At 30.5% G+C, this 22,105-nt stretch overlaps 1 protein-coding gene and 1 long non-coding RNA gene across 2 annotated transcripts; one reads left to right on the top strand and one right to left on the bottom strand.

Moving 5' to 3' along the window:
* Positions 1 to 5,819: 5,819 nt before the first annotated feature.
* LOC128999425 (probable cyclin-dependent serine/threonine-protein kinase DDB_G0292550) lies at positions 5,820 to 7,719 on the bottom strand. Its single transcript, XM_054425946.1, has 3 exons — positions 7,635 to 7,719; positions 6,683 to 6,745; positions 5,820 to 6,239 (listed from the first exon to the last, which is right to left on the bottom strand). The coding sequence occupies exons 1-3, from the start codon at positions 7,638 to 7,640 to the stop codon at positions 5,820 to 5,822; spliced, it is 489 nt and encodes a 162-aa protein (XP_054281921.1). The 5' UTR covers positions 7,641 to 7,719.
* A 4,264-nt stretch (positions 7,720 to 11,983) lies between these two features.
* On the top strand, positions 11,984 to 13,987 carry LOC128999300 (uncharacterized). The gene is made up of 3 exons (XR_008491273.1): positions 11,984 to 12,070; positions 12,684 to 12,728; positions 13,558 to 13,987. It is a non-coding gene; the product is annotated as an uncharacterized LOC128999300 (long non-coding RNA).
* The last annotated feature ends 8,118 nt before the right edge of the window (positions 13,988 to 22,105 follow it).

Genomic DNA, 22,105 nt, shown 5'->3' with positions numbered 1-22,105 from the left:
CTTAAACTAGAGCTCATGTCTAAACGAATAATTTTATGCCCAAGTGAATAAATATGTATACTATTTTATATTGTTTGCGTTTAATGGTGAACTGTAATTCTTATGATGTGGAATCTCAATATTCTAGATTTAGTTTGACTGGAGATACCATGAAATTCGCAAAAATCACATGATACATTCTTGTTGGAAATTAATGCCTGTGCAATTTTATTTTGTTGTAATAATGTTTTCTTTGTTTTTACATTCAGTTTTAGGAACTTTACTCGTATAGTTAAAAATGTTTTTGATTTACAATACTTGAGCTATACGATACAATGGAAATGTAATAAAATGCCACAACCATACAGGCGTTGTGATTGATTGAGGTTGGTTTTGTATGCATGGAAACGCCATTTCATCTTCTGTAGATGAAGCTATCGTCTCTTTTCTACTGTTCAAAATATATCGAGTTATACTGGATGTAGCATTATTATTCATTGTGTGATTTTTGTGGATAAAACTATCCGTCTCACAGAATAATTTCCTTTTCTCGGAGATTTTAACTGTCTGGGTTTAAACCCGGAACTTCTTTACCCCCCTGCACTAACCTTTGTACCAGCAACGCCTTGTCACAGTTAATAATAGGTTTGAAGTTTATTTTTTATTTTATTAGTTGCAAAATAAGATTTGTAATTTTCAATCGACAAGGCTTGAATTTTTATTATTGGTTGATCATTCATGCATTGAACTCAATTCAGACCTGATTCAAACAACTGGGGAAATAAATAAAACCTATAAAACTATATATAACTACAATCACAGTTGAGATGGAACAAAGTCCAATATAAGTCACATTGTTCCTATCTATTCGTATTCTCCAAGGAAATCACAACTTGTTCAATAAAACTTGTAGGCTAATACCGGTAGCTAATTTAATTGATCAAAATTTTGTTATACTTATTTATTCTTGTTGCAAATATCTGTTTGATTTGTTTAATACAATTGGAAATATTCGTGTTTTTATAATGTTAATCGAAACTTTGCTATCATTTTCTTGAAATCTATACTTTAAAACAATTGTGGTGTTAACGATATTGTAGACGCTTGTTAAAAAAATATGTAAACCGAAAATATAAAGGTGTATGATGCATAAATCAAATTAACAAATATTGATTGTAAAACTACCAAACATATTTAATATCAAGACACCAATTGAAATAATTTCTATTGATAAGAATTTTGGAATTGTTTCAGCTTTACATAATCAATGTAACTGATTTGCAATGAATTTATTTTTAGTAAAAATATAAAAGTGGACTTGAAAAAGTAGAATTTTAGATTTAAAACGGTTTTTTTTATGCAAAAGTTTTAAAAGTAACCAAATATTTTTACTGGAGTTTTTCAACTAAATTTAGTCTAAAAATAAGCACATTGCATTTTGGATGGGTTTTTGTTGGTTTTAAGGATAGATAAATACACGAGTTAACCTACTGGAAGCTTTGTTACATTATGTATTAGATGAAGCTTTAGTGGGAGGCTTTAGTAATCTTAGAAACGCTGTAATGTTCTCTGTGTGTTAAATATCTGTATTTTATCTCACAGATTAAAACACTTTGCACTGTACTTTTAGCACGATAGAGCCCCCCTTTTCAAAATTATAATTATCAAAAAAATATATTTTACTGATTATAAATCAAAGTAGATATTCTACATCAAAATAAAACTGTACCACACAAAATGAAGTCTTAAGTCGTCTATAAAATCAACTTAACTTTGAATTAACATTTATGGCAATACAAATTTTATGCATTTTTATCTTTGTTTCGGCTACCAATAATTTTATACTTCCTAGTCTCAAACTCAAACGCTAGACATCCATGAGGAGAGTTTCAAGGACATAAATAAACCTAAACGTATATCTTAACCAGGCTCATGAGTGGGCTTACTTTTCGGAAAATTAGACCCCAGTTAATACAGTAGTGTTTTCCCTTTTAACAGTTTTACACCATACACAGCCACATTAAAAATAGTTATAGCTAACAATGAAACAGTCTGTACAGACTGTCTAATTTATTATCATTTATTTTATGAGAATAACTTTTTTACAAAAAAAAACCGTCTTCAATAGTACATATTATAATTTCTATATCACTTAAAATAGAGAAATATAAAACAATTATCGAGAAATATTTTTCAAAGATTAAATAATAAACAAAGGAATAAGGTCATTAACATTTATCAAAAGCTTCTTTACTTACTTATTACTTTTAATATTCGACACAATAATACTATTTATTTTTTTTATTTTGGACTACAATTCTAAACTGAAGTAGTATTTTTATGATATGCAAAACCATGTAAAACTTATTCCGACATTAGTCAGTATAATTTTAGCCCTAACAATAATGTCTTAAGCCCACTCAATTATTAGCGCCTAATCCTCAATAATTATTTGGTAAACAACACTAAACACGAAACACTATTTTGTAACGTTTACTAAAGTAGTAAACAGCTGTATTTTGTGGTGAACATTAATTAAGTCTCCCGATAAACCCTCCAAACCAACCCCAATCAAGCTCGGTTGGCTACAAGGGTCTGTTTAGCGTTTAGACCCTTATCAGACCCTCGACATCTTAAGTGCTTCATTTAGTTTTAACACTAAGCTCTGTCTTAGTTGGTCATACGTAATTTCCTTTTAAATATATCTAATGTCACTAGAAGAAGATTTGAATGAAGGAATAACAGAAAAGTAGACACTTTTCTTAATAGAACTTAATAGAAAAGTAGACAAAATTACTGAATATTACTATACAGACTTTAGTTCCTAACCAATCTTCTTACGTATACCATTTATAATTTGAAGAATGTATCTGTAAAGTTTTCTCTTAATACAGACTTATCTGAAAACTGTATGTATGGAAATGTTATAAATTCTTCTTCTTTTTAAATGCCTGATGTAGTTTTAGCTAGATTTGTTTTATCTTGTAAATTATTTCATCCATTGCACGCTTTTACTCTCTTTCTACATGCATTCTAGATTGACATCCAATCTTGTTGCCTCTTACTTGATTTGATATTTCAGCCCCATACTTTAAGAACCCATAATATTCAAATGGTTCAAACCTGTGCCCACAAATTGAATTAAAACGTGACTCCCCAACACATTTTTGGGGTGAACCCAAAATGGACGAACTACTTTCGACCGCAAATTGGTCACTAGATGGCATCCAAGTGACCTGCCTTGGTAGCACAATAATGTAATTAAGTTTGACAATAATCTCTCTTAGCAGCCTCGTCACGGCGATTGGCGGCGTCCATGTTTTGTCTAATTAACTCTGGCAAGTTCGCAATAGAAACGTCCAAGATGTCGTTGGTCAAATTAATTAGCCTCGCTAGATAATAGAGCAAGAAACTGTCTTTTGAGACAAGGAATAAGTTAAGAGTAAGGTTAAGCTGAATAATGTAGTTCGCCCAGCAAGACATGTTGTTAAAAAAAAGTACTTGGCGTCAAGAATATCCTATTAGGTAAATAATTGATTTCTATATTTTACTGTTTTCAATCAAAGATTTTGTTTGGTTGTTTTTTTCATTTGCCATAATTTACAACCTGTAACACTTAAATAGGGAAATATATCAATCGAGTTCCTTAACACTCAACTGACATTACTGTCAATTACTAATTAAAACAAGGTGAAAAAATCAAAACGCTTTTGATAATTACAAAACTAGAAGCTAAATGTTTTTAATTTTATACTTTTCATGGTGTAGCCTACCGGTACTTGTACTAAGAATACGTGATTCATGAGGGACAGGAATTCTAGTTGAGAACTTATCTGCAAATTTATACAACCCAAGCAAGAGCCGTAAAGCAAGTTTAATACAACAAGAAACAACCATTACCTACCAATCAGAATTGTATAGTTTCAACGAAACACATTAGGATTTCGCTCGACCTAAAAAAGTAAAACTTAATATTTGTATAATTTCCCTTGTTAATATCATATGATGGTTGATGATTTAAAAGTATAAAGATATCGCAGAAGTTTGCTTGCAGGACGACCTAGGTTTAGAAATTTGGTTCCAAACCCCTCAATCCCTTACGGTCAGTATGAGGGAAACGTGACACATTCGTATTGCACCCATCCAGTCAAACACACTAATCACCAGGCCAGCGAGAATTTAACTAACCTATAAATTTATCTCGTGATATCAATTTGAACTGAAACCACTAGGGCCTACTACAATTTAATAAGCTGTTTACATTTTGATCACTTACTAGATGAGCCTGATTTGAGAAAATACATGAAATCAAAATTAGTCTTTGGAATATTAACAGGTAAGTACTGAGTTTATTTGGTTGGAATTACACTGTGCCTCAAACTATTTGAACAAACTAAATAATCGAATTTGCATAGCGAAATTATAATTTCCAAGAGACAAGAGCATTAACCGGATTTGGACAATCAAGTGGAATTGGATGGCCAATTGAATTGAGTATCGTATATCCACGTAGGCAGGGATTGCATTTGCAATCAACATTACACCTGGATGGTGGAAGACGTATAACATTACTGAACAGACCAAACGTGGATATGCAAATAGTGTATTCCAGCACAGATAGAGTATTTTGATACTTTAAAACCAAAGCAAATATGCTATGGGTATTTATTTACCTAAATATGTAATGTTTGTATTAGTAGTCTATACTTCAAACGAGAATGTTAGAGCGCAAAATATGTCCTGAAGATCCCGCAAATGGTACTGTTACAACGGTGTTGTGCAATGGTTCACAGCCTCATTAAACTGAAAGTCTACCTCATTTTAAAATATAAAATAGGCTTCAAAACCGAAAAAAATACCTCAATTGAAACCCCCCTCTATTAAATGTCTTAAGATAAAACATAGCTCAAGAGACGACGCTTGGGATAGCGAGCTGGTGTAGTGCTAGAGCACGGGACTCCGGTCCCAGGGATCCTAGGTTCAAATCCTGCCTAATCACCAATGGATTTTATCTAAGTGATAATGCCGCAACCCTGTCTAGTCTGAAGTAATGTAAAAAATCTCAGGCTCGTGTCTAGCGTCCTAGGTCAAAAAAGGAGGAAGCTGGCGTAGTCAAATCCTTCCAACAGTTAGTATAAAGTTGGACGCATAAATTTCTTTAAGCCAAAAGAACTGTCTTTCGTTATAGGATATGCCGCTACGAAAAGCTAAACAATGAATTAATCATAAGTGATATTGATATTTTTTATTTAAATTTAGGACAACGAATCCTGGAAATATTATGATCTCTTGTAACTAAATGGTTGAGAACAAACATTTGATATACAAATTTTCCATAGCTCTGTACTCATTAAAACTGTAAGCGGGTTATGTTACCTTCAATTTGCTCTTGGCTAACAAGGTCAGTAAATGGGGTAGGATTGCATTTAACTGATGAATAATAGTTTCTTTTATTTTAAGTTTAGGATTACTGTATTAACAACTGTAATATGTCTATGTGTTTATCAAGACTATCAAATAACACTCTGCTCAATTGGTCCAGCCGTTTTCACGTGATGGAACTTCAGAGTTACACACAAACATCCATACTTTATTTTTACATTAGTAGGATACTTCTTAACTTCCCAAACGTAAAAAAAACTCATATATAGAAATAAAACACTGTATTTTTAGGTCATACGACAACGGAATGCCGTAAAAAGATTATTTAGAACTACTCATAAAAACTACTCATACTTTTTATACGAAGGAAAAAGAATTGCTGTTCGTATGTTGTTTAGTTAACTTTAATACACAATCATTTTCTAATAATATATTTACGATTGTATTATATCCAAAATTCAGCCGTTTCCATCCTCGTCATCTGAACTTGCAGGTTTCTCCGATTTTAATTTGTCAGTTTTATTTTGTTTTGAGGACGTCTTCGATGCACTTTCATTATCCGTGGGATTTGCTGATGGTTCAGATTTATTTTCCTTATCCTTGCGTTTGTTTTTTGAACCGCTTTTTCCACTGTTTGACGATTTGACTTCGTCATCATCATCGCTGTCTGTATTTTTGTTTTTGTTTTTATCTCTTCTATTTCCCTTAGAATCCCTGTTTTTATTTTTATTACCTCTTCTTGACGATTTTCCAGCGAAGAGGTTTCCAAAGAAGTTCATAATTTCCGGAGCAAAATTAATAAGTAGGAACACTCCCAATGCAATCACGAGCAGCAAGAAAATATACATAATCCAATTCGAGGCTGATTTTGCAGATTTCTGGAAGAACAATATGTTTACAATAGAATTTACATATAGACCCAAAATTTATAATAATCTGTCAATGTTATTTTAAGATATACATGGTTGTCTTATTTTACTTAAGCATGTTAATCAATTAATAAACTTCGACAAAGGAGTGAAAACAGTTATTAGGTATTTCAACTCTTCCCTTTCATATATTTGTCCGTTTTAAGAAGCTATAAGGGATACATTTATAATTTTTTCATTTGAAATACCTGATTTAGTACCCCTTTCAATTCAAAATCAGCTAAGTAATATACTGATTGGCCTATACAGGGGTACTGGGTAGTGTATAGTAATCTTAACAACAACACAATTACTCATCGTTGATAAGTATTGCATTGTTTTACCATACTTAGTCTTAAAGATTATCATAAGAGGTTAAGTTTACTATTATAAACATTTGAAATTAAACATACCTTTCGGTATATCCCAATGCAATAGCTTCCAACGCATATCTCAGGTTCTCGCTCTTTGCATTTCTGTAAAAGTACTAAACATAAAAACACTTTTTTTAAATTGGAAAATATATTGATTTTAGTTGGGAATGTTCGTATGTCAGTTTGGTATTTGTTAGTGTATGAATTCATAGATATTATACTGTATTTCCACAGAGCGAGCTGTTTTCAGTTACTGATTTCTGTTAAATATACCAACATACTCGTCAAGCCAAACTAGAATGATAACTACTTGATTCAAAATATATCACCTTTCATTTAATTATACTAACAAAGTATCTATACACAAATAATAATTTTTTAGAAGCTTTCTGAGTGGTTCCTCCAACTATGTTATATTTCATTAACAAAATTTAAATAAAGCTGTTATATATAGATGGGTTGACAGTATACAAAAGTGTAAGGACATTAACTAACCCTGCAAATACATGAAAAAATAAAATTAAGTTATCGTTGAACATTCTATGTTGGTTACAAAATATTTAAATCTATTGTGATATTGAATGAAATTTTGAAATTTTCACCTTCCGTATTTCCAAAAAACCGTTTTGTTTACGCGTGTTGTAATGTTTCCTGTAACAATGTGATAGTATTTTTTGTTTAACAAGTTTTTATTTACAATCTGTAAATAAATAAATTTTATGACAATTTAACATGAGTTAATTACACTCCATTGAGTGCCATAACATACAAAACAAAAATCTATAATCAATTATAGATGTCGATTGGATGAATTCTTTTGAGCCTATATGTAGCTTCTCTGTCATCAAGGAGGTTATAAGATACGGTATGGTATTTTGTTGTCAAGTAGTTAACCTTGAAGTGTAACTAACCGTAACCATGGCTATGAAACTAGCCTGCTTAAAACGGCTTACAGTATTGGATAATATAAAGATACAATTTAATAGCTTACCCCCATTTAAATCAAAACAATTCTGTCACTTCGCTATATCTGTACTTAAAAATCACAGCCGCGCAACACAATTCAAACAATTTTCATTTAATACATATCAATTGTAGATTAGGTAAGTGCATAATTGGAATTTTAATAAAAAATATGTCGTTGCTATGATAAATATGTGTGGACAATTGAACATGAAATTTATAAAACTCTAAATAGGCCTCAGCTTCAAAATTCATAATATACAATTCATTTGCAATAATTTTGAATTTATCGTAATAATTATTTAGGGTTGGTCAGAAACAACATTATGTGATGACAGCTGAAGTTGCTGTATACCTTATATAGTGTAAAATATCGAATGGTGATGAAATATATATAAGTCCGAATTACTATTGTAGGCAAACAAATAATTTACAATAAAGTGTGATCCATCTGAAAATAATGTCATTCAAAACAAGTTAAAAAATTCAAAACAGTTTTAACAATAAATTTAAAACAAAATGAGCAGAGTCATTTTCCGAAGCAATAAAATGCAATGCTCGCAACAGGATAGTCTATTGGCACTGTTTTACCGGCAATAAATATCACAAGTTTAGTGTGTGTCGGACACAAATGTTTGGTCAGATTGGATAACTCTCCAGACACACCTGGGTTCTGCGCCTGATCATTCGGCAGTGAATTGCAAAGAGAACATGTATATTAATCCAACTGATACATCAACCTTAGAGTTGAAATCAACCTCATATTTTATAAGTAAGTACCAGGAGATTGAATTAAACATAATATTTATTATATAAGTTAATTAGCTAAATTAAAGATAAAATAGATTAATCAATAGATTATACGAAGAAAACATTATAATACACCTTTACAAATATGTAGATTTCAGTCAAAATAACCTGTACAGCTGTTTTTATTAACTGCAGCTACAAGAGTTATCGACGATTGGGCACTTTAAAGGGTTGTAGGACTTAAAATGGAATTTTCCCAGCCTTGTGACCAACTCCAATGGATATCTTGTGGCCAAATACCCGATGATAAACAAACAATCAAAAATATTTGGACAAAAATATAAGTTTGTACACGTGCTTGTTTACAGGATATTAATTAATAAAAATAATTAATCATAAATGAATCATGAATAAATGACCCAATCGTAATAGTTTTTGATGTAGTACTAGAGGTCGCCCAGTGGTTGAAAACTCAACCGAAAATATGTATTGTGCAGACACTGTAAATAAAACATGTGATTGGAATTTGTTAAATTTTTTCTGATTTTCTGTTTATATTTCTTCATGAGCATGGCAACCTATACGGCCCATGTTGATCTTTTCAAATTTAAAATGCGTTTATTGTGCTTATTTTTTAGCCCACTTTAATTTATAAAGGGATTCTGCACATCTATAGGAAAATATCTTTCTAACAGAACGCGTATATTTTCTTTGCGATAAACGCGAGCTGAGAAAAAAGGTTTTTAAGAAACATGCTTTCCTATTAATGTATAGATAGTATTTTAAATCATACACATCAGTGTAATTTAAATATTATTTACAAATGCCAGGATTTTTTAACAAGATGTCCAAAACAATATCTCACTCCATGATTTATTATACAGCAGACTAATCGATCATACCACTATTTTAAAGTTTTAACCTACTTATGCACAATATTTATAAACATTTGTTCAACTCGTCATAAAACGCAAAAATTGTAAACAAACGTGACAAAACCCAGCTGTCAGCAAATGTTACAAGCGTTGACATGTTAAATAATGAAACAAATACATGTTCGGGCAGACTATGTGAGGCGAGTAATAACCGTGTGATAGAGAATGACACTGGGCTGAATTAACAGATTGTTTACGGAAATTAAACACAAATTCAACCAACATGACACTTCTCATGATAAAAAAACGTGTGTGTTATATTGTTCTTGTAAACTATACTTGTGTTATTAGAACTAAATAATAAGCACCATTTTGTTGCTTTAGCAAAATGGTAATCAACTTAGGATTAATAATTTGAAAGTTACAGAGCTTGATATATTCGTTGCATTGTGACTATTTACGCCAAAAAGAACATCCGAAAGCCCCAACAGTTAGTAAAATATCATTGACAACAACGTACGTAAAAAAATAACTAGAGAATAGGTGATAAACTTAATTCACATAATAGGTTCCACACGAACAACAAATATATAATATTTTTAAGAAATATATGAATAGTGGAAAGGAACATATTACGGGAAGCCATAATGTAACTTCGGTTTCAGAAATCAATTCATTATTTTAAAAATTTTCATGTTTTTTGAGTATAATGAAATTACATTTTATACTGATTCTTGTATTGTTTGTTTAAGAAAATCCAGCAAATTTAGTTATAGTATGCAACAGGCATAATTTGGTTTATTTTAATTGTTTGTAGTGGTAACATTGTTTCTTTTTTCATTTCCCTCACTAATTTTGATTTCATTCATAATTCTGTATCTCATGGTAGGTAAATCTCGTAGACATTGTAAGTACAAAATATTATTATCCATTATAATCTGGGAAAGTTATATCTGAAATAAAAATTTGTATTAAAATACTATTGAACATGGATATGGGAAAATAATATTCAATGTTGGTTAACCTCAAATTCTAAAATGTGATTAATTAGGTTATAAGTATGTTAACTTGCAAAAAGCACATTGTACGAAAGAAAATGGTAATTGAAATTTATATTTAGAATAGTTATATTAGTAATATTCATGCATTTGTATATTTTTTTACTGACGAGTTCCTGTATTAAAATAGAGCTCTACGGAAGGCCATCATAAAGTAAGATTGTTTTAATTAAATATTTATTTAGGGCTGAGATACAGAGGTATAATTTAACTAAATGAAAAATATATATTTGTTACGATTTCATTTATTTTATTAATAAAAAGTCAATGGTGTACATGGAAATGAAATGGCTTCTTTTTAACTTAGGCTAATATTGAAGTTATACAGCTCTGTAGTATAAATTATTACATTTATACTTGTTTATTGGACCCTACGAGTATAATTTTTACTTGATCCAATATCTTGAGGTCTGAAAAGAGATTTCTAATCAAACCAATGAGATTGCCCAGCTATGGCATGAATGGTTATCTTCAATATTTATCAATCTAATAATGTAAATGTAATGGAATTGCTGAGCCAGTATTGTTGATGCTATTTTCAATAATCTGATGAGTTCTAATTCAAAAAATAAAAACTTTTTCTTATACTTGGTGGTTTCCGAATATAACGAAATAACGAATAAATCTATCTTGTTAGAAAACATTAGTTAATTTGGGAATACGGGTTTTTTCCATTGATACTCGGTTTTAAGGGGTGGTTTTCATTGTTTATTTTTTAGTTGTATGAGTAAAATTTTAATATTTTTTTTTCAATCAACATTTTTTTCGCGAAAAAATCCAAATAATGCAAAAGCAAATTAATAAAAATATGAAAATTGTATTTTTTAATGTTGGTTAAAACATAAGCCTATAATATTTATAGTTTTGTAAAACATATTTATGGCCATACTCATACATTTGAAATACTGTATCAGTCATCTAAAAAATAATTCAATATGTAACGAAACAGTAAAAAAAAAACAAAAATAAAAACTACAATTAAAAATAAAATTACTTGGTTTTGAAGACCAAACCAATAATTTCCATGGGGATTCAGCCTAAGAAATGCTCTAATTATGCATTCTAAGTGAGGAAACCCATTTAAGGCAGATTTGACATTGTACCAGCCTTGTTTATGGCTAAGTTTGGTATATTATTGCTTTGTTGATTATAATAGGTATACTCATATCACATAACTGGCATACATTTTGAAGCTGTAATATATAAAACATTGAATAGTAATACTGTAATTGAATTCACACGAGATGTGTATTGTGTAGCTAATATTCAAAGTGTAACTGAGTAGATGAATGGTTTTAGTGATAATCTAAATTTTAAAGTCACCGATTTAATACTGAGAAAAAAAAATCAAAATTTTTGTATGGTTCGAAAACGCAACTAAAATTAACTAAAATTAAATATTAAAAATAAATTCGAACGACAGCGAGAGGGATTAGAAAGATAATTAAAAAGTTTATATCATATGTCAATAAAAAAAGTTTATGACCCACGCTTCTTATTTAAGAAATAAACTCCACTAAGTGTAAATATAATTTACAAAATATTCTTAATCATTTTATCTTTTAAACTCAACCACGTGCTGACAAATTGTTGATTCTGTGAGCATGAGGTTAATCAAAATTCAAACTGGCTTCAAAATTTCGGTTTTTTGTTTCTATAGTAATTCAGAAAATTATACAGTAAAACTTCTTACACGTACACTTACATTGTACCGCCAACATATAATTTTAACGCTACAACTATCCAAGATTACAGTTAATTGTGACAATTACACAATGGGGGTACGTTTCTTACATGTAGTATTAAAACTAAACTATAAACCTATATTATATCTAATAGTATAGTATAGTAATATCTTTTCACAGATTTTGGTAGCATGTCATGCATCTATTTCTCCAGTGAGAGAATTTTGAAATTAACATTTCTAATAAAATTAATTACACCATAGAGTAATACCATAGACTAACCAACTCAAGGTACGACTGAGGGAGTATGTTTTATCTATGGCAATACAAACTAAAACTAATGTTATGAGGTTCATTCAAAATGAATAGCTATACTATCTCTTACTAACGACTAACTGTCATACTGGACCTAAAATACGTTTTTATTTATTCAAAACATTACACTACAAAATAAATACAAATTACTGTCAAAATAATTATTGATTAGTTTATCTATAACTGTAACAATATTTATAACTAGGAACTAATAATATATAGGCCTATATATTTTCTGGATTTTGTTTTATACTTCTACCTTCATGTAATACGAATACAATTTAAATGTAAGTCTATTTAAATTGAATTGCATTATGTTCCATTTAAATTATTCTTTTTAGTTTATTTTAATCAACTGACATTTTGAAAAAAATTAAATTACTTATAATTTCAGATTGATATTTGTATCGGAAACCATTGCGTCGGTGTTTACAGAAAGGTAGGTGATTGTAATATTTTTAATTTATTATTTTTTTATAATTTTATACATAGTGTAAAAATCAATATAACTGCTACGAGACATATTTTATACAGTGTGTAAATTAAGTCTTGAAACAAATCTGTATTTTTTAAACCAAAATAGATATAAATAATCTGTTTGTTGAATTGATTGTTAACAAAAAGTTCCACAATTTTTTACATCAACAATATTTTTAACCCCCCGTAACAGGGTCGGAGAAGTGGGTGATACATTTTTTGTATAACAACCCCTGTTGATTGATCCCTCATTTTGAAGGGCTTGTCAAAAGAAATACAATGACTCAAACCCGAGGTAGATATTTCATCCCTAGCCCAAATACAATCACAATAATTAGCAGGTATTCTAAAATTTGATTTATGTGAAAAAGCGCCTTTGATTTGAAATTTGATTTATGTGAGATATTCACCTCGGGTTTGCGTCATTGTGTTTCTTTTAACGAGCCTTTAAAACTGAGGGGCCACTCAATAGGGGCTGCAATTTGAAAAAATAAGTCACTCCCTACCCTGTTAGGGGGTTAAACAATTTTTTGGGTGTATGAAGTTGCGGAACCTTTGTTAAGAATCAATGCTACAAACAGAATACTTCTGTTCTGGTTTAAAAAATAGAGATTTGTTTCAAGACTTAATTTACACACTCGTCAAACTGTATGTGAAAAATCCCAGAGGCCTAACAGTTTGACAAGGCCTTCACAAAAACAGTAGACTGGCAGTTTCCACTGTGTATCCCAGCCTTTAAAATCAAGGACTAAGTTTATTTTATAACAATTATTTGTTTTTGACTGTTTCAGCTAAATCCTAAACCAATTTGGTTTTGGATACGCATACTTTCGGTTGTCATAGTGATACTATTGCTCCTTATATTATTTGTACCAGACCTTACTGAAAGGATTAAGAATGCATTAATCAAAAGACCAACAGAAGATTGTTCAAGTGAAAACGTTGCCAATAAAAATAATGTTAAGAGAAGGGAATATAATTGTCTGGAGAAAAGTAATAAAAAGCAAAACCGAGGAGTCGATTACGAAAATGAATATATTTCTGAGGAAAACAACTTTGACTCGGATGAAAATGAACAGCAAAAACCATCAGGAGATATAGAAAAAAGAAAAAGGTCTACAGGAACAGCATACACGAAACGAAGTGCAGCACCGTTAAATATACAAATATTCTTTTAGAAATTATATAAAACAACTTTCAGAAATTCACATTATGTTCAAATATAAAACAACATGTTTGCATATCCAAAAAGAAGTGTTATTATAACAATCCTAGACAGAACACTTTGTGTGATCCATGACAAGTTTTATGATATCTTGTTTACATGCTTTGCACACAAAATATACTTATTTTTCGTCTTACTGCAGCAAAAACAGCAGGCAGCAATATGCATTAGGTTTCTAAAAGTTCTTTTCAAATCTAGGGAAACAGGTAAGAACAGAATAGAAGCAATGGCATAGTTGTACTTTTATTATTTAGTAGTGTCCCGTTGCTCGAATTCGAGCAATTGCTAAGTAGTAGAGGTTACAGGCGTTATTTTAAAACGAATAACAGTCATAATTTCCGATGACTTTAAAAGAGTCTACTCAAAGGTTATGGAACTATTCACGATTTACATAACAGTTCCATATAATAAATATGTCTTGTAAATATCTTAGATCTTTTTTGTGTTTTTTACAAAGATTTCCCACTCTTAGCCGCATTAGGCTGTCCATAATAACAATTATAAAATAAAAAAAACATATTCATTTCTTTTACTTGGTGGTGTACTATGACTTTGCTATATTTCAATAGTTTGCGAATCGGCTCTTTTAATCATTGTTTAAGAAATACAGCATAGTGTTAATTCAGGTTTCTTTATAGTAGGTATATCAAATTCTATTTCTCTGTCAGGCTTTCTCGCTTTTTCCATTGTATTATTTACGTCAACCCAAATTCAAATAGGCTGGTAAATATTTCATTTCAACCAAGTCAGTAAAATGTTTGTAGCACACGTTTCCTTAAATTGCAGCTAAAATATTAACAGCAATTAAATTATCCAGCTGATCAAAATGTAAACAAATATGTTCTTTATGGGAATAACATGGGAACTTTAAAAGCCACTGGGGCAGAGCCCAAGGGACTTTTTCAAAAATGTAAGGCCAGTTTACAAGTCTACGCACCTATACGAACATTTTGTTATATAATATGTGGGGTTAAATCTTAAAACAAAAAAGCCTTATTGTTCACAAAGTTTCATGTAGCGTATTAATATAGATTTTCCAATCGTCTAGGCGAAGGAAATATTAATGACTTTTAAATAGAACACCTGTACAATATTACAATGTATTTGTATTTGACCAATCACTCTCTTACTAAGCGTAATTGGTTGAAATTGATCGCCTTTGTAGTATATTTATTAAATACTTCATTCTTGTAAAAGTGTACAGTATAACAGTATAACAACTGTATATATATTTACAATATTGTAGGACGTAGTCAATCTTATTATATCCCTATAATAGTGCAAACATTTACATTGCAAACAACAATTAATTTATAAACTCAGTCTCTAACAAGCCAGTATTAAAAGAGTTCAATTTTATAATCTTATATCCAATATATTCTCTTTGGAGTAGAACGCTGTTCAACAGGTAGGTTATGGACACAGTTTGAAACTAAACTAAACTAATCCTATCAAGACAGGTTGATTAATCTGACATTAACCAACTTCTGGCTCTGACAAAGAGAAGCTAGGGTCTATGGTATGTTTTGAGAAGTAATATCTGTCAGTACTTTAGTGTCTTATGATATGAGATGGTAGAAACACTAAAACTAAAAAGTAATGAAAGAAATCAGTCTAAAAATCTTAATCCATATTATCAAACCCCCTCAAAACCTGTATAATCTACTTATAGGAAAAAGGTTTTGTAAGAACAAGATAGGTAATTAACACATTGCATAGTAAAGGTTTTAATTTTACCAAGCAGAACCAGAGAACACATCTGCAATATGACAGTTCCAATTGTATTCCAATACCGAGCAGGTGCTACCCACTTGGAGGTAATATAATGTTAGACTCTGGTTTCATATTTGGTCTGCAGCTCTCTTGTTTTTCAAATTATTACTGTGGTACCTAAGTCGGTTTTACTTTATACGTTAAAAGTTACGTTAATAAGTTGTACGTTAATAAATGAGATTTGATAAAAACTGTTTCACGTACATACAAAAGACAAACTTTTTAATCCAAACATAATCATGTGTACGGGTAGTATTTAATATGTAAATAATACTAGATTTATCGTACATTTAAATACATACCATATATAAAATACTATTCAGACTTTCGTATCCGTTTTAAAATGTGTACATGTTCATCTAGGTTGCATGAAACAAAACATAATACCCATTTTAGCAGTACTCAATTTGATTTTTCTTTAAAAAAATTATTAGTGATTTCTTAAAATTAGCGAAGAAGTATTCCTCTTTGTGTCGTAACACACATAAAATAAGTTGAACATCATCCTTTATTTCCAATTGTAAACAGTGTGAATGTGGTTATTAGTGCAGCCCAGTCTAGTTGTTATAGTCTCGGGCTTTCGGCATGAGTGGGGTGGTTCTCTCGTCTAGCGCATCCACAAACATTTAATGGGCTTGGATCACTTCCCCTTAAACGTGATTGATATGGTTTTTGTTATTACCCAGGCGTAACCCTAATGGGTAGTTGAACAATTTGTTTTTGAAAGCTAAATTTCTGTTTTACAAAGGAAAAGTCATGTTTAGAACAGGAAAGTTATATGTTTTGCCAGATTTTAAACCGACGATCATCGTACGGATGAGCTATTTTAGTATACATAGAGATGAAAATAATAAAAGCTCCGTTGAATAACGTAAAATAATGTGTGTAGAGCCTTAGTAGACTACGCCAATATGTCAGGATTGCAATTGTATTCCAATATAGCAGGTGGTCTACTCTCATAGGCAAAGCAATACTGTACACTGTAGTTTGATATTCGGTATGGTCCCTATAACAGGGGATTTGAACAGTTAATAGAAGTTGTCATGTAGTTGCCCAACTAGAGTAATGAATAATTAGTTAAACCACACTAATCTTTTTAATAAGCATGAGATGCATCCATTTTGTGTCAAGATTATAGTGATATGCAATTTTTAGGCCCTTAGAGGTTAACCTAGGGGGTTTTCACATACATTTCGAATTAGATACAGCATTATGTTTTAATTATATAGCTTAAATTACAAACTATTTAAATGGAAGTAAAAATTAAAAAAAATTAAATATAGTGATCTGCATACCTTCAGCCATTATTTAGATTGTAAATGACCTAGATGCTAAGGTCAACACTTTAAAGGGGATCTGGAGTTCCGGAAAACATGTGTATAAATATACTCCGTTTTAAAAGTTAACATACAAGCAATAATATATCAAGTAGTTTTGAAAGACGTCTATACTATTTTCGTACACGAGTTAACATTATTTTAGGCGATTTAATTTTTTTTACCTGACTATAAAGCCTTAAAACACTTTTATAAACAGTTAATAGCATGTAACCTTTTAATGCAGCGTAAACTGGGATAAAATAAACGGGAATGGTTTACGAAAACTCACCTTCAAAGCTTTGATTGCCCTTGGAACTTGGAAAGGTCATTGACCCTAAACTAACAAAGAATCAGTGCAAACTTGCTTCAAAGGTTGCAAAGTTTATTGAAATAGAATATCGTTAACTAATGGAATGCATTTTGAAATATTTTTTGCAGTTTATGAAATACTTACAATCATAATATTCACCAAAATAACCATTATTTTGCCATGTGTTATTCTATAGCTGTAAACGTTTAAATATTTGGTTACTTAAACTAGTTCAGTCTGGCTTAGCTCAAATCTTCGTATAAATACATATTGTGTATGTAAAGAAAGAGACAAATTTTTCTAGAATAAATAAAGCTTTTCTGTTTTTGATTATTTTGAAATGGCAATTTTTAGATTGAAAAGGGGATGTGTTTTACCATATTTGTATAGATCACTGAAATTGTTAATTGTTCAGCATAAGACTGTTTCATAGTCAAGAAAAATTGCCAATACTTTCATATGAATACAAAGTCCACTTTGCGGGAGTATCTAAAAAAATCTGACAAACTACAATGAACTGTTAGAAATATGAATAAACTGCAGTATCGGAAATTTCGATCATATAGAAATACACGAATTTTATGTTTGATATACAACATATTTCCTTAAGAAACAATTCATATATTTTGCAGCTCTCATATTGTGTAGTCAATAGATTCAGGAATTACTTATTCACGTCAGGATTCCCATTAAGCCAGATGCGGGATAGTCTTACCTCAGTATAACACAGTTTTGTGGTAATTTAAGCTAAAGCATTTTACGATATTTATACCTACGATTTACTTTACAAATAATTATAAATTAAAAGATTATACTATGGGTATTGGGTTTATAAATCCTTAGAACATGTTGTTTATGCTGTATGTATTACTTTTAAATGTTACTTTTTAAAAAGCTTACATTTCTTATTATTTTTCACTTCCACAGTATAGAACACAATAAACCAATCTATAACACCAACGGTCACTCATGGTACTGAAACTATAATTTGAATGGAAGATGAAAAACAATCGGTAGGCTAAAATTGCAAATTAATACAATGGAAAAACTATGAAAGTTAAAACGTATTATAAAAAATATAGTAACTTTTCTACTAAAAACATTTTTACCTAATTGATGGGTTATATTATGGTCATACAAAAGATAATTACAAGAAGAGTTTAAAAACCAAAATAATCATAAATATTTTACATCTTATATTTTACACCTCTCTATTTGACAGGCACATGACAGCCTGCCATTAGCAATAAAAATTCGTATTTATTTTACCACAAGGAGTTAACTTCAGTAAGTGTAGTATTCTAAGAACTTCACCAAGCGTCTGTTCCATTATGTATTGAGTTAAGAGGCTTCCTACAGGTACTTGGCATTAACTTGAATCACTAGTTTACCCCTCAATCTCCAGGAATCTACAACTAAGAAGTGGAAGTTCCGTTTATACGGCGAATCCTTGATAAATGATATTCCCTTATCTTTAAATATTTTAAATAAACAATTAGCACAATATAAGAACCAAACTAGTAAAGACGTATTGAATCTGAATGCATGCTGTTGTTTTTAGTAGAATTTTTCTATGCTAAATTCATTTGTTGTTGATAAAGGGAATATAGCAAACTCTCAATAATCCAGACTAATTGGGGTTTAAAGCCATCCAGGTTGATTGATTGCCAGCTTACTTATGCTTACCTTATACTGCTTTTTGCGTAAAGGAGACTCTATAAGACCCATCGATGTATAAAACAAACTTAGTTTTAACCATCGATGACAAGACCTGCTATACAAAAATATAGATACATATTAGGGGTTTATGTTTTAAAGATAGCTTAAAATTCATGTTCAGTCATGTCTGAATAATCAAAACCTATATAATAAACAAATTTAGTTGTACTACAAAACATAATTAAAAATGTGTAATGCCATTTTGCAGGCTATACAACTGTAGCAATATATCAATGAATAGCGTGATTATAAATATGAGATAAAGAGTCTATTTATTAAAGTTTTTATTGGGATGCATATAACTAAATACACAACACCAAAACTGTTTATGTATTGAAGGAAATATGTTACAATCGTATAGCATAACCCCCTCAAACAATTGTGTATTCTATAATGCGTTAAATGCTCTACGAGTACAAGCAAGACTAAAACTAATTAATCATTAAGTCGGTTGATTTAACTGACTCTGACACTTCTGCTTCTGACAAAGAAGACGAGACTCAAGATGGAAACTTTTTATAATTACAAGAACTTGATAATACAAGCAGTGGAAATTATGTCTGCGTCAAAAGCTTTTTTATCTCAAAAGCTTTTAGTTAGCAATCTTATTTCTCGACTGCTTTTACTATTCATAGCTAAGTTCTAGGATCTTTTCTTCTTTTCTTCTATTATTTTCTTTATGCAATGTTCTGTGTTATACTTTTTGTATTTACATTTTTTATTACTGTAGTTGAAATTTGTATGGCTTATTATTAGACATAAATGAACTGATTTGGTAATATTATATTTTTGTACAATTTCTGGAATCGAGCTTGTTTAAGTGAATAGGGAAAGGGAAGAAGCTATTACTGTAGGTGGGAGACCTAGACACGGGACCCATTTCCTTTTTCATTTCATTTAAACATTTTGATGACCCCAGAGGCAAAAGACACTATTAAACCAAATGTATATAAATGTTACAATATATCCAAATGTATTCAAATGCATATCCATTTGAGATGAGAACGTGCTATGAGCGTATTTTCAACCAAATAGGACTGAATGTTGAGTGTAGAATGTTGTGTGGTGCCTTGTTTAGATTAGTTACTGGCTAAGACCAGCTGTTTCATTAGTCAAGATCATTCATTGAATAACTTCTTGATCATTCATTGAAGGACAGCTGGGTCTAGTGTCGAACCACCAAAAAGCTTTACACTTTTCTCAGGATCGAACCGGACCTTTTGATTACCAGGCGATCACTATAATCACTGATCTACTAATGATATGTTTGTGTGTATGTGTGTCCGTGAACACAAAACTAAGTATTATTAGGATTTTAAGTTTTTTAAAGTCGATTCTCTTTGCTTAAAAAAACAAAAAAAAAAACACTAACTTCTTTTTATGACATAAGATGTGAAATTGTGAACGAAATGCTATGCACCAATACTTGAGTATGGTAAAATATTATCATTTGTTTTAATACATGTTTTAGACATTATTTGATGATATTATTGTTCTTAATGTAAACAGACAGTTGTGAGTCATACATGTATGTATTATACTAAAAAAAAACAAAAAAAAAAAAACTAAGCACCATCGAGTAATGGCCTACCAATATACACACAATAATATATAATAAGGCATTATGCATGATAGTATAGAAAAATATTGAAACAGGGACATAATGGCTGAGTATATAATAGAGTGTGATGACCTTTAAAGCTTGGTTACTGTCTCATATCAGATATTTAACAGACGGGTTCATTTATTAAATGCCTTCATACCCAGTAGCTCACGTAATTTAGTGTATGTTGAATGTTCAAGAAGTGAAAACTGGGTTCTATATCATTCCCCAAAAAGCTACTGACCTTTCCCAGAACTGACCAGTCAACGAACTACACCAGCACTTGTGATTAACTATTGATCCCAGCTATTGTAATAGCATTAGATATCAATATATTTCATTACCATTAGAATTATAAAAACTATACTAATCTTATACTTACAAATCTTATACTTAGCTATCAAACCAAAGCAAGTGAGGCAAGGCCAAGTACCAAAGTAATCCAGATAAACATCTCAAGACAAAGACAGCAGTTGATGGCATTGTCTGCACTCCGCTACCGCAATGCTGATGTTCCGGAGAAAATTCAAAGTTGGACTCAGAAAAAACGATCAAATTTTCCTGAGAGATGATTTTTAAGTAGAGATTTAATATTCTATATATCTTATCACAAACCAGTCTACAGTTAGATCTCAACTAATTTGTAAGTTGACTACTTAAAAATAGAAATATATCCTCCCTTTGAAAAAGGGGATGTTTTGTTATTTAAATTGTTCGAATTTTTATTTCATGCCATAAGTATGTTTTTACCATAGACATTTTCTTAAGTAAAATCTAATGTCTCGTCACAAGCAAGAAGCTAAGATGTCAATACACGGAAAATGTGTGATTTGAATAGTTTCACCGTAAAATTGTCAGAGTTAATTATACAAAACAAGAACATTGTCAAGCGACGGTGCTGCCAAGTGTCGCAGTGGTGGTGGCGAGAACTACTTGATTAAACTAATCAACTGTTTGTATCGCAAACAAGCTACAATAGCTACTGATTAATTAATAGAAGCATTTAAACAATTGATTTCAAATCATATTATATTTTAGTAATATAATTTCAAAATTGCACCATTGAGAATCATATTCTAAAGAAGGATGATTACAAGGGGCTGGGTTGGATAGTGAGTTGTTAAAGGGTGTTATGATTTTTACATTGATATAACATCATAGTGTAACATTAAAAATGTTCTCAAATGATAATTTTTTAAAACCTGTTTTAAACCCCACCAAATGTGTACACTTTGAATGTGATGATTTTATAAAAATATATACTTACACCCTAGTTACGTTTCTTATTTAAACTATACACGTTTTATTTAAGTAAAAATTATAATATTAACTAAAGTACTTCTCAAACTTAGACGATAGACATAAATATAAAATTATTCCAAAACACAAT

Source organism: Macrosteles quadrilineatus, unplaced genomic scaffold, assembly GCF_028750875.1.
Source record: "Macrosteles quadrilineatus isolate MER2022 unplaced genomic scaffold, UCM_ALF_1.0 Scaffold_8__2_contigs__length_117827958, whole genome shotgun sequence".
In the NCBI taxonomy this organism is placed as follows: domain Eukaryota; kingdom Metazoa; phylum Arthropoda; class Insecta; order Hemiptera; family Cicadellidae; genus Macrosteles; species Macrosteles quadrilineatus.
This window is presented reverse-complemented; position numbering and strand designations above follow the sequence as displayed.